Source organism: Mesoplodon bidens, assembly GCF_964165515.1.
Source record: "Mesoplodon bidens genome assembly, chromosome: 2".
NCBI lineage: Eukaryota > Metazoa > Chordata > Mammalia > Artiodactyla > Ziphiidae > Mesoplodon > Mesoplodon bidens.
Genome location: NC_138177.1, coordinates 172,066,553 through 172,079,849, shown reverse-complemented (window position 1 = coordinate 172,079,849; position 13,297 = coordinate 172,066,553). Strand labels below are relative to the sequence as shown.

Sequence of the window (13,297 nt, the reverse complement as noted above, 5' to 3'; positions counted from 1 at the left end):
AGGACCCTTAGAACCTCGCAGGCTTAGCGCCTGTGAATGCCTCCCTCCAGGGCCCTCCCAGCTGCACAGCACCGCCAGATGACTCTTCCTAAAATACCACAACTCTGCCAGCCTCCTCAAATTTCTACCTGCCCTGTCAGAAATCTAACTGGCTCCACACTGTCCCAGATCAAATGCAAACTCTCTAGCTTAGCAACTCAGGCGCTCCGCAACTCCCTCCCGAGACTGAGGCTCCCTCACTGGCCATCCACTCTGCGGATGGTCCCCAAACTCACAAGGCTGACCATCACCCCGACCTCAGCTCTTGTTCCAGGCCCATGCACCCACCCCATCCTCTCCACCGGGGCAAGGTCTCCCCGGGTTCACACCCAGCCCCCACCAAGGCTGCCTGCGGGCTGGAGTGGTCAGCAGGGCAGGGCTCTGTGGAGGTGGTGCACTGCGGGCGAGCCTGCAGGGATGGGACGAGTGGCCCTTCTGAAGGCTTTCCCTTCCCTCCTCCCTCCCCGCTGCACTTCATTTTCTGGATGCACCTTGCCTCCCCTTCCAGATTAGAGGACAGGGATTATGGCTTCTCTTTGTGTCCTTACTCTGTGGTATGCAGAGTAAGACAAATGATAACCCTGGCTACCACTTACTGTGCGCCAAGCGCTGGGTTAAGCAGGTTACAATTTTCACTTCTTTCTCCCAGTATCCCTATAAAATGCCATCCTCACGTTACCCATCAAGAAACCGAGGCCAAGGGAGAGTAAGATCCTCGCTGCGGGTCACACACTGATTCGCAGAAACAGGACTCCAAGCCAGATCAGCCCAACCCCAAAGCCCATGTTCTGTGGCGCAGGCAGAAGACAAAAGTGCTCACCACTCACTCATCCAGCGTCTATGAGGCGCTTACCAAGCGCCAGGCGGCCCGCGCAAGGTGCTGGGTGTTTGGTGGGAACCAAACAGACAAGGTCCCTGCCCTCACGGAACTCACAGGCTTTGTCCCTCTTCTTCCAAGCCCGGAAGAGGGCAAGGACTCAGTTCATAAGGGGCGCCACCGGGCACAGGCGAGGCATCCAGAGCCTGAGATACAGCATCAGGCTCCAGCAACACGCGGTGTCCACAGCACAGGGAGCCTCGTCTTCTGTGGTGGAGGAGAGCCTCTGGCTCCATCAGGGACTTTCTTCATTCAAGACACAGCCCAAAGCCAAGCAAACTCCAAATACTCCTTCAGCAGGCAGTAAGCAGTGGAGAAAACAGGTCCATCTCTCAAGTCAGAAAACCCACTTCCTCCACTTAGGAGCTACAGAGGGACTATCCACTTACCCTTTGAACCTCATCTGTAAAATGGTGATAATAATAGTCACTAGGCATATAATTTTGTGCCAGATGCTGTTCAAAGCACTTGACAAGTATTATCTCATTTAATCCTCATAACAGCCTTATGAGGAGGTACTGTTATTAGCCCAAGGCCGTCTGGCTCCTAAGTCCTAACTTCGCACGCAATGCCGGAGCTCCATTGCTCGTGGCGGGCAAGGCTCCACCTCCTCACGCCAGAGCGCTGATCTCTAAAAGCCTTAGCTTGGAACTGGCATTACTCTCGCTGGTCTTAACGTGGGTGATCTTGTACCCTTTGGACTTCCACACCCCACTCCCGCTGACGGGATCTGCCTCCGGGAGAGATGGGACAAGAGCCTTCACTGTGAGCCCTACCTCTCACTGTTTCTGAGCCTCTGGCACAGGAGTCGGGGGGGGGGTACCCAGAGCCAAGTCCCAGGCCCGCCCCTCACACCAGCCACTCAACCTTTTGAGCACCCATCATGGGGTGAGGTAGAACCTAAGTCCTACCTCAGATTTCTGGATGACGGTAGATCCTCAATCAATGGAAGCTACCCAGGTGAGAAGGGCAGGACTTCTGCGGCACAAACCTTCCCGGCTGGGAGAGCTTCTGGTCTGCAGGGGACAGACCACGTGTGCAGCGCCATTCACCTCGGTGGTGGCGGCCAAACAAGGGCAGGCGTGCTCCTCAAGGCCGAGCTGAAGCCGGGCACAAGCCCCAACTTTCTCTGAAGTCTCCTGCGTTATCTCATCCAAGTGTGCTTGCAGTTACATTAAACAAGGCTCTGCTTCCTTTAACTGTAGGTAAGAGTGACACGCCTCCCTGACAGGCAACATGAGCTGTGAAGGTGTGGACCCTTGTTTGCCTTGTTTACCATGCTTCCTTGTCCTGAGCACATAGAGCAGCACAGAGAAGGCACTTCATAAATACACCCGTGAGCTTCAAGCGACTCCTCACACACCACTGTCTTTGCCTAATGCCGAGAGTTTCGCAGCCTGGGAAGCAGGAGTCTCAATGTTCAAAGTACCTGCCCAGCCACCATTTCCCTGTGCTGTCAGTCATCTGTCCTCTCCCCTCCCCCAAGGAATGTAAAAGAAGAACAGGACTCCTGAGTTATAAATAGGAATATCTGCTTTCAAACATACGATTTAGGGCTTCCCTGGTGGCCCAGTGGTTAAGAATCCGCCTGCCAATGCAGGGGACACGGGTTCGAGCCCTGGTCCGGGAAGATCCCACATGCTGCAACTAGGCCTGTGTGCCACAACTACTGAGCCTGTGCTCTAGAGCCCGCGAACCACAACTACTGAGCCCGCATGTCACAACTACTGAAGTCCCTGCGCCTAGAGTCCGTGCTCCGCAACAAGAGAAGCCACCGCAATGAGAAGCCCGCGCACCCCAACAAAGAGTAGCCCCTGCTTGCTGCGACTAGAGAAAAAGCCAGTGCGCAGCAAAAAAAGACGCAAAGCAGCCAAAGCTAAAATAAATAAATTTATTAAAACAAACATATGATTTAGCATCTCTTTAATCTCAAGCTATGGATCGTTGGCTACTTTTTTCAAGCATTCCACCAAAGAGCAGCCAGTTGGGTTTAAATAAACAAGGCTGTATATACACGTGGGGTCTGAGTGGAGCTAGACCTACACCAAGAGGTCTAGACCTACACCAGGAGGTCTACACCGGGAGACCAGCCAAGACACCAACTGTATTGTTCCACCTTGTAACAACATAACAGGCTTCTCCTATCATCTCTTGTCAGGCCAAACCATCTGGGAGCTGGAGGGACAACTCATGAGGGGGGCCCAGCCCATCCCTGCATGCTACAGCCCCACCATCCAGCACCAGAATCATAACTCTAAATTAGAACAATAATTCCTAAATTAGATGCTAGAGCTGGGTAAGGAAAAGTGCTTTGAAACTATAAAGCACTTACAGATAGTGGGAGATCATTCCCTGCTAAGACAATGCAAGTAAATTCCATTTGCTTATGCATTCGTAACTAATGCCAACGGAAATCACGGAATTTTCTCCAAAGTCCAGTGCACTTCAGACTCTCAAACTGCTATTTCCCTCCATAGATAACTGAGATCTAGCTGGTTTCTCTACCATCAACCCTACTGAAAATAAAACCACAGTGGTTTTAATACATTTACCTATTACGCAACCCCACACCACCACATCTGTCCTACTCCAACTGTCTACGCTGGTTTCTTAGTCAGAATATTCAAGTAGGGGATAAACTGAACAACAAGCAGTCAGAAATTACCTATAAGCCTAGGGGATACTGAGAACTAGTTATTGAGAGAATGAGTATGAAATCCAAGTGGCTAAGTTCAAGACACACCCCAAGCTATTTCCTTCAGTGCCAGGTACTGTTCTAGGCCCCAGGAATACGGACAGGCAAAACAAAAGACAAAAACCTCTGCCCTCAAAGGGCTCACGTTAAATAAGCCTGCATCCCTAACAACGCATAAGCAGCCTGGGACAATGGAAAGGATGCAGTTTAGAGCCTATCAGATGTGCTCCCGTCAACTAAGCAACATCTTGAGAAAGTTCCTCCATGCCCTGAGCCTCAGCTTCTTCACCTGTAAAATGGTAATACACAGCATCCCTCAAAGGGTTCTGTGTGGATTAAGTAAGTGGAGCACAGAGCACAGTGTCTGGCATCTAGTAGCCACCCGCCCCCCCGCCCCCCGCTCCTACTCCCCACAGAAAAGTTAGCCTTTTTCCTCCATCCCTTCCACAGTCCTTACAGATTACCCAGGTAAGACCCAAATACAGGACTCCTGAGAAGCCTCACGTTATCATCCTGTTCCTTCTGGGTCATTACAGGCATTTTCGCATCATGTCTGGAGACTCAGGCACTGAGGGCCAAGGCAAGATGCTCCCCCCACGCCCCCTGCCACTGCCAGAGATGCTGCCTTGAGCAGCCCCACCTGGCCATCCCAACCATCCTCCCCTGCTTTCGTCCTGACAGCAAACTTGCAAAGCCTCACTCCAAGTCCTCACCCAAAACTGTCCTGGAGAAGTCCTTCCCCACCCAGGCCTGGGACTGCTATCGGAGAAGTCCGATAACAATGGCCACGCTTTTCATCAACATACAGGAAGGCATGAAGAAAAAACTCAGCCACTCTGAATTAGTCACCCTAGTTCAGAAGCAACAGCCCTTCCTTAAACAAGGCACCTAGAGCCCCAAAACTCTTTGGGGCCCCAAGTCCACATGCAAACATCTGCCAGCACCGGGCCAGAGGAGCAGGTGGCCACCCTTAATCTCAGTCCACTCTCCGAAGACGCCTTGGCCACGTGAGGCAGAAGCCCTCTGGTCCTTCCAACCTGGGTGCTGGGCCTGCCCTGCAGAAGGTTCCAAAGTGGAGGGAGGGCGGACTCACTGGTCGGGGCCTAGGTGAAACCTCGAGCCAGTCAGAGCACCGCCCGAGCACCTGCCTTCATTACCAAAACAAACAGCACGACAGCAGCGAGCTCTCCCCCTCGGAGTCTGGCTCACCTGATCCGAGGCACCTCCATAATCAGCAGTTCCAACCCTCACGAGTTGACAGTTGAGGGGGAAAGGGAGGCTGCGCCTGCTGGGGTACATTGTGTTCGGGCCGTCTGTTGGCCTCGGGGCCCGGGGGCCTCCCAACGGCAGCGGCCTCACAAGGGCGATTGTGCGTTCATCCCCGTCCCGCGGCTCCCCCATCCTCATCCCTCGGCTCCCGCACACGCCCCGGCGCCGCGGATCCCAGCAGGACGTTCCGCCAGCACCGCACCCCGCGGCACCCAGGCGGCGGCCGCGGGAAGCGCCCGCAGAGCGCCGCGCTGCCTTCCGGGCATACGGATGCCCGCGCTGCCCTCGCTCGCTCCCAGACGACCTCCTAGAAGGGGCACCGCTCCAACTTGAGAAGGCACAGCCTCGGGACTCCCATCCCCAGCCGGGCTGGGGAGCTGCTCTCACTTCCCAGGGGCGGCAAAGAAGGTTCGCCCTAGGTAGAGGGGAGGGGACCACCTGGGTCAGGGGCAGGGCAGGGAGCCGGGCCCCGGAGGGAGGGTAAAGCCCCGGACAGAGTGAGGCTGACGCAGGCTACGCCGAGAGTGGTGAGAAGTCCTGGGAAACGGACCAGGGAGTGGGGGGAAGGGAGTGACGTCCAGGCGGGGGCCAGGGGCGGAGGAGGGGGGTCCAGACTTAAGACCATGGAGAGAAGAAAAGATTCACGCTGAAGCCATGGAGGACAGGAGAACAAATGCGGGTTGAAGCCATGGATAAGGGGCTAACGGGGGGTCCGGACTGAGGTCATGGAGAAGGGGGGAGGTGGGGGACAGAGGCCTAGCCTGGACCCTGGGAGGAAGAAACGACGGCCTAGCCTGGGCCGTAGGGGCTGGGGCTGGGGACCTAGCCCGGGCCATGGGGAGGAGAAAGGGGGACTACGCCTGGGTCCCCGGAGGGGGTGCCTGGCCTGGACCACGGGTCTAGGAGAGTCTAGCCTGGGCTACGCGGGAGACTAGCCTGGCCCCAGAGGGGGAGTGTGGGAGCCCAGCTGGAGCCAAGGGCGGGGGTTGGGAACGGGAGGCAGGGTCGCTGCCCACCCAAGCTGCCGCTCCCTCCTGAGCGGGCAGGGATGGTGTCTACCTGGGCTCCGGGACCCCGCCCCTCCCCCACCCGGGGGAACCCACCCTTCGCGGGCCGGGGGTGGATGGGGGAAGGGGGACGCGAGCTCCGGCAGGGCCCCCGGACCTGGGGGAGGGGGACGTCGGGCCTTTACCATTGTGGCGGCGGCGGCGGCGGTCCCGGTCCCGGCGTCTGTGGCTCTCCCCCCCGCAGCAGGGCCCAGCGCTTCCACTTCCCCGGGTGCCCAGGAGTGAACATCCGGGTCAGCACCTCCCTCCTCCCGCGACGGGCCGCCGCCACCTTCCTTCCCCGCCCCGGCCCGGCCCGGGCCCGCCCCCTACGCAGCCGGCTCTCGGCCAATGAGCACGCAGGGCCGCAGCGATCGCCAAGTATGGAGCGCGGCACGGGGGGAGGAGCGCCGAACGGGGAAGTGACGGGCGGGGACTGCGGGCGGAGCGGGGCGGGGCGCGGCGGCCGCAGGATGGGTGGGCGGCCGCAGGATGGGTGGGCCGCCCCAGGGCTCGGGGCGCGGGGTCGGGTTGAGGGTTGGAGGCAGGAGCCTGGGCCGGGGGAGTACCTGCTACCCGCAGCTAGACCCAACGCCCGGCCCTGTGGGTGCAGCAGCGCGGGGCGGCACAGGGACGGTGCCCGTCGGCCTCCGGGCGGGGATGCGGAAGGCGCTGGGTCTAGGAGGGGTCAGTCCCTCCCCGCCCCACCCGGTGCACGCGCTCGCTCCTGCGGCGCACCCGGAACTGGTGCGGCCCGCGGGGCAGGCCCATCCCGGAGAGATAGAGTAGTGAGTGAACCTGAGATGGAATCCCAGCGCTGCCACTTGCTCCGTGTGGGACCTGGAACAAGTCGCTGCACCTGGGCCCGATCTCTAGAAAAGGAGCCTCGGCCCACATTACTCGCTGAGCACCTACCACATACCAGGCCTTGTTTGAGGCACCAAAGATAACAGAGGTGAACAGGACAGGACATAAAGATGCTCTCACAGCTACCTGCTACGGGAATGCTGTGAGGACCACACAGGTAGAAATGAGAAAACCCGGCGCGATAGATGTTAGGTGTTAAGAGTATTTTTACATTTGCTACAGAGAGCCCTCCCATTTGCCGAGTGGGGCTGCTTCATTCCACAGAGTGACTCAGAAATTTTTTTTCTCTTCATTTAACAAATATTTGTTAAGCTTGGTCTAGAAGGCAGGAGGCCTGGGATGCTAGCCCTGCTAATAATAACTGCCTTCCCTAGTTCGCTCTCTCTCTCTTTTGTGAGATTCAAATCAGGTCACCCGTGAGGGGATTGTAAACTGTAAAGTGTTGCACAAAGGACAGGAATGAGCACCATGAGCCAGGCCATGTCCTAGGCCCCCGTCTTCAGGTAGCTCATAGTCAGGTAAAAGCTGCCACCGGCATAAAAAACGATACAGGTAAGTACCACAAGAATGATTCAGACCTGTATTACGGGGATTCAGAAAAGGGTGTGGCACTTTGGAATTTTAACTTGGTAAGTATTTATTGAGCATCTACTGTGTAGCAAGCACTGTTCTAGGCTCTATGGATAGAGCAATGAACAAGACCATCCGTGTTGTTGCAGAGTTTGAACCGGGGGAGGGGAGACAACCAGCTACTAAGTAAAAATAGAGATGGGGAGGAAAAATCAGAGTGAGGGAACGGGTAGGCAGATTAGCAAAGTGGGGCCAGCAGAGAACTAACATTTGATCAGAGGGAGGCACAAGGAACAGCAGGGGCGAAGATCCGATGGGGACAGTCCCTGGTGTGTTGGTGGCACAAGGAGGCAGAGGTGGCTGGCCCAGACTGAGCAAGGGGAGAGCCCCAGGAGCTGAGGTCAAAGAGGTGCAGAGCAGTGACAGGATGTGGCCTGGCCTTTCAAAGGATCAGGAGATTGCTGTGTTCTGAATGGACTGTAGGGGGACTAGGGCTGTTAGAAAGCTCCTTCTGTATTGAAGGCATTTTTTATTTATTTCAAAAGCACATATATGAGGCTTTCTATGGGATGGATGTTGTTACGCACTTTACAAATAATAACTCGTTTACTCCTCAGAGGCCCGGGGAGGTAAAAACCAAGGTCACCCAGCAGAGAGACGCAAATGCTTAGTGGGCATGAGAAGAAGAAAGGAGTCGGATGATGCTAAGATTTTTAGCGTCATCAGCACTGGAAGGATTTGCCATTTATTGATCTGTGGAAGATTGTGGGGGGGGCTCAGGGGTTTAGGTGTTTTTAGGGGGAGGAGCTGGTAACAGTCAGTTTCAGGCAAGTTATGTTTGAGATGTCTTTTGGAGATTTAAATAGAGATGTCAAGTAATCAGATATGAAAGTTTGGAGTTGGTGATAAATTTATGAGAACTGTCAGCTAATAAATGATATTCTGAGGTACTTAAAAGCACGAGACACCTAGGTGAGCTCACTTAGGAGATCAACGTAGAGAGAAGAGGTCAAGAAGAGAAAGAGGAACCAGCAAGGAGACTGAGAAGGAGTAGTGACCTAGGAGGAGGGAAGAAGACCATGAGAAGGTGGTGTCCCCTTGGAAGCTAAGAGATAAAAGCATGAAGGAAAGTTTTGTGAAAGAAGTGACATTTGAACTGTTTAATTGAAGAAAATAAGATTGAAAAGAAGCCTTGCTATTCAAAATGCATTACCTGCATTTTCTCATTTAATCCTCCTTACAACCCTATGAGGGCAGTGCTGTTATTTCTATTTTACAGATGAGGAAACTGAGGCACAGAGAGGTTAAGTCACCTGCCTGAGATCACACAGCTAATTTTTTCAAAGCCAGGCAGTCTGGGACCAGAGCCCACACTCATAACCTCAGGTCTGATTATGTCGCTCCCCTCCTCAAAAACCTTTAAAAATTAAGTTCCCACATAATAAGCGGGCTCAGGAACCAACCCAGGACTCAGAGACGGGTTACTCCATCTCTCTCACACATCCCCATTTCTGCTGCTTTTGATGCATCTGCTGCATTCTTGACTGTCTGGCATCCTCAGCTTGCTTATAGCCCTATTCCCTCAACATTTCAGCCTGCATGGGGTTCGTCCTGGTGACCTTTGTCCCTCCTTTATTCTCTGCATCAGCTCATTCTATTAACTGGCAGATTCTTTTATGTTTCATAGTTCAAACCCCAAGACAGAATCCAGTTAACTCATCTCATCTTTTAATGATGACATCTCATTGGACAGGTCACTGGCCAGCCCACAGATTGGCTGCCCACAGGTCAGATCCCACCCCTTGACCAGTCAACTGTTGCTGTGATCATGGGGGCATATGGCATTAAACACAGCTGCCTTTGAGGGCCTGTGGGTAGGAGGCAAACGCCATTAATATTTTTAGTACTGTTTCTTCTTTCTTCTTTCCAAAACCTAATCTCCTTGAAGTTCATACTATCATATTTTTCAACCTGCCACCCCTCCTTTTTCTCATGAACTGACCTCCACCTCACCTCCTGCACCTTACTTTATGACTTGAGCATCCGTAAGCATAATCCATGAGAGATCTTATTTTTTTCTTTATTTTTACTTGAAGTATAGTTGATTTACAATGTTGTGTTAGTTTCTGGTATACAGCAAAGTGATTTAGTTATACACATAGGTATTCTTTTTCATTAGAGTTTATTACAAGATATTGAATGTAGTTCCCTGTGCTATACAGTAGGACCTTGTTGTTTATTTTATATATAGTAGCTTGTATCTGCTAACCCCAAACTCCTAATTTATCTCTCCACCCCTTTCCCTTTTGGTAACCATGAGTTTGTTTTCTCTGTGAGTTTGTTTCTATTGTAAGTAAGTTCATTTGTATCATATTTTAGATTCCACATACAAGTGATATCATATGGCATTTGTCTTCCTCTGTCTGACTTACTTCACTTAGTAGGATAATCTCTAGGTCCATCCATATTGCTGCTGCAAATGACATTATTTTGTTCTTTATTTTTTTGGCTGTGCCACACAGCATGCGAGATCTTAGTTCCCTGACCAGGGATCGAACCCGAGCCCCCTGCAGTGGAAGTGCAGAGTCTTAACCACTGGACTGCCAGGGAAGTCCCTTGTTCTTTTTGATAGCTGAATAATATTCCTGTGTGTGTGTGTGTGTGTGTACCAGATCTTCTTTATCCATTCATCTGTCGATGGACATTTATGTTGCTTCCATGTCTTGGCTTTTGTGAATAGTGCTGCTGTGAACATTGGGGTGCATGTATCTTTTCAAATTACAGTTTTCTCTGGATATATGCCCAAGAGTGGGATTGCTGGATCATGTGGTAATTCTAGTTTTAGTTTTTGAAGGAACCTCCATACTTTTTTCCATAATGGCTGCACCAATTTACATTACCACCAACAGTGCAGGAGGGTTCCCTTTCATGAGAAATCTTATTGACTTCTCACTGATTTCTTCCCCACCATTGAGTTCCCCCGCCCCCAAGTACCCACTCCCATGGTCTTAAAGTGGACTTATTCTCACCAGGAATTGCATTGTCTCAGAAAACACAATCACAAAATCTCAAATCTGACTTTAACATCTTTACTGCAGTATCACACACAAGCATTTCTTCAACTTCATCCAGACCTGCAAACCTTTGTCTCTGCCGGATTTTTGCATTTATTTTCCCACTGGTACTCACTTCCCTCCTCACCCACTCAGTCATAATCAATATACTCACTTCCTTGCAAAACCCCATAACCCCTTTGCCCCTCTCTTTTCTTCTAGCTTGCCCAACTCTAGTTAAACCCAGCTCTTCCCCTACTCTTTACCTGTATCAGAATATCTGAATATTGCTGGAAAATTAAAACTGGCAGATGTCACTTTAAGTTGATGTCCATGAATTTCAACTGAACCCTCAGTCCTGCCTAGCCTTCCTACTGTATTTTCCTGCTGTATTCAATTCCCCACACTCTACAAGGATGATTTTTCAATCTTCTTCCTTTGTCCCCTTCTCATCCTTCACTCTAAGCAGATGAGCTTGCCTCATACTTCACAGACATGATAGAGTCAGACAGGAACCCTCTCCTCTACCAAATATCTGCATCTTGCCCAGGTTTTCTGCCTTCCCTGCTTGCTTTTTTTAATTGAAGTATCGTTGGTTTACAAGATTGTGTTAGTTTCAGATGTACAGCAAAGTGATTCACTTATATGTATATATATGCCTTTTTTCAATTCTTTTCCATTATAGGTTATTATAAGATACTGAATATAGTTCCCTGTGCTTTTTGAAATTTTTATTTTATTTACGTATAGGTGATTTTCAATGTTGTGTTAATTTCTGCTGTACAGCAAAGTGACTTCATTGTACATACATATACATTCTTTTCCATTATGGTTCATCACAGGCTATTGAATATACTTCTAGTTCCTTACTCTGGATTCCCTTCCTTAGTCACTCATTTCTCCCCCTATCCTGGATCATTCCCACCTGCTTTAAAAAATGCCCCAGGGCTTCCCTGGTGGCGCAGTGGTTGAGAGTCTGCCTGCCGATGCAGGGGACGCGGGTTCGTGCCCCGGTCCGGGAAGATCCCACATGCCGCCGAGCGGCTGGGCCCATGAGCCATGGCCGCTGAGCCTGCGCGTCTGGAGCCTGTGCTCTGCAATGGGAGAGGCCACAACAGTGAGAGGCCCGCGTACCGCAAAAAAAAAAAAAAAAAAGCCCCAATATTCTAAAATAATGTTTTTAACAACAAAAAGCTCTTTGATCCCACATCTCCCTCCAGCCACCTCCCCCATTTATTTGCTCCCCTTAGCATCAAAACCTTGTGAGTTCTCTGCAGTGGCTGTTTCCACATCAACTCCAGTTTCTCCTTAAATCAGTCTGGCTTGAGTTTCTGCCTCCACCTGTCAATTTGGAAACTCCATGTTGCAGAAGCCAGTGGTCACTTTGGGGCCTTGTCTTACTGCTGACCTCTTGGTATTATTATTTTTTTAAATATTTATTCGGCTGTGCCAGGTCTTAGTTGTGGCACGTGGGATCTTCATTGCCGCATGCGGGATCTTTAGTTGCAGCATGCAGGATCTTAGACGACAAGGTATCAAACCCGGGCCCCCTGCACTGGGAGTGCGAGTCTTAGCTACTTGACCACAAGGTAAGTCCCTGACCTCTTGACATAATTGCAGTTGGCCACTCTCCTCCTTGTTACACCTCTCTTAGCACTCAGGGCTCCTCTGAGTCCCCTTTGATGCCTCCGCTTCCTTTGCTGAGGACTCAGTTCTGGGGTCCCTTCTTTTCTGTATCTAAATGCTCTTTTAGTCACTGTGGGTCTTCAGCACCTGGAACATAATAGGTGTTCAGTGAAGGTCTGTGAAATAAGATAATAGCATCTGCATCATAGGATTATTGTGTGAATAAGTGGACCAAGAATGAATAATAAAGTAATGGCAACTTTTAATTGAGTGCTTACTATGTGCTAAGCTCTTTTCTTGTATTATCTCACTGAGTCTTCCCAACAGTCCTTTGCACTAGGAATTCCTATTATTACCATTCTGTAGAAGAGGAAGTTGAAGCTTAGATAAATGACTTGCCTAAGTTCACACAGATAATAAGTGGACAGGGAATTCCCTGGCAGTCCAGTGGTTAGGACTCGGTGCTTTCACTGCCGAGGGCGCGGGTTCAATCCCTGGTCAGGGAACTAAGATCCTGCAAGCTTCATGGCTCAGCCAAAAAAATAAAAATAAAAACCTTTAAAAAAACATACATGGATGAACCCATCCTCACTTTGGTCTTTCTGACTCAAAGTCAATTCTCAGAATCACTAAATTGAGATCATATGTAGGAAAGTGCTTTGTAAACAGCAAAAGACGATGTTACTACAGTACATAGCAGCACACAGCATGGCAACTTGCACATAGTAGGTGCCCATGAGTGTCTGCTGAATTGAGGCAAGGTGGGAAGAAGTCCCGCACCAAATAGTACCATCACCCGAGGAAGGAAGAAGCAATCTTGAGGACCTCGGAGACTCAAATCAACCTTACACCATACGCTGAATCTTTTGTGATGCTCACCAGCTAATATAAGACACGTAAAGTAGGCATTACCCAGACATTTGCCCAACATGGTTTCTATCTTTCAATTAAGTCTCCACAGCTGGAACTGTTGGGTTAATAAATGCACAGTCATTCCAGGGGGCTGGGGCTTGTTTAGCTCCTAAATAACCTCTGATTTTAACAGGCCAGAGCGTGCTCCCTGAGGTGGGGATCTTCTCAGATTACTAACAGTGGTTTTAGATGTTTTACTGTGTCTCTGGAGATAGGAAAGAACCCTAGAATTAGCCAACTTTTGACCCCTCACTACACTGAATTCTACAGACAAGGGGTTTAAACCATATCTGTTTTTTAAAACTTTATTGAAGTATGGTTGATTTACTTTTTTTCTTTTTTT

At 50.9% G+C, this 13,297-nt stretch overlaps 1 protein-coding gene across 2 annotated transcripts in view; it reads right to left on the bottom strand.

Moving 5' to 3' along the window:
* CAPZB (capping actin protein of muscle Z-line subunit beta) overlaps positions 1-6,238 on the bottom strand; it is a 138,805-nt gene extending 132,567 nt beyond the window's left edge. The window contains exon 1 of one of the 2 annotated variants that reach the window (XM_081225289.1): positions 6,073-6,238. In XM_081225289.1, coding sequence (XP_081081415.1) covers positions 6,073-6,075 — 3 coding nt within the window. In that variant the 5' untranslated portion in view covers positions 6,076-6,238. The remainder of the gene's footprint in view (positions 1-6,072) is intronic. The other variant, XM_081225288.1, reaches the window with a different exon arrangement.
* Positions 6,239-13,297: the final 7,059 nt, after the last annotated feature.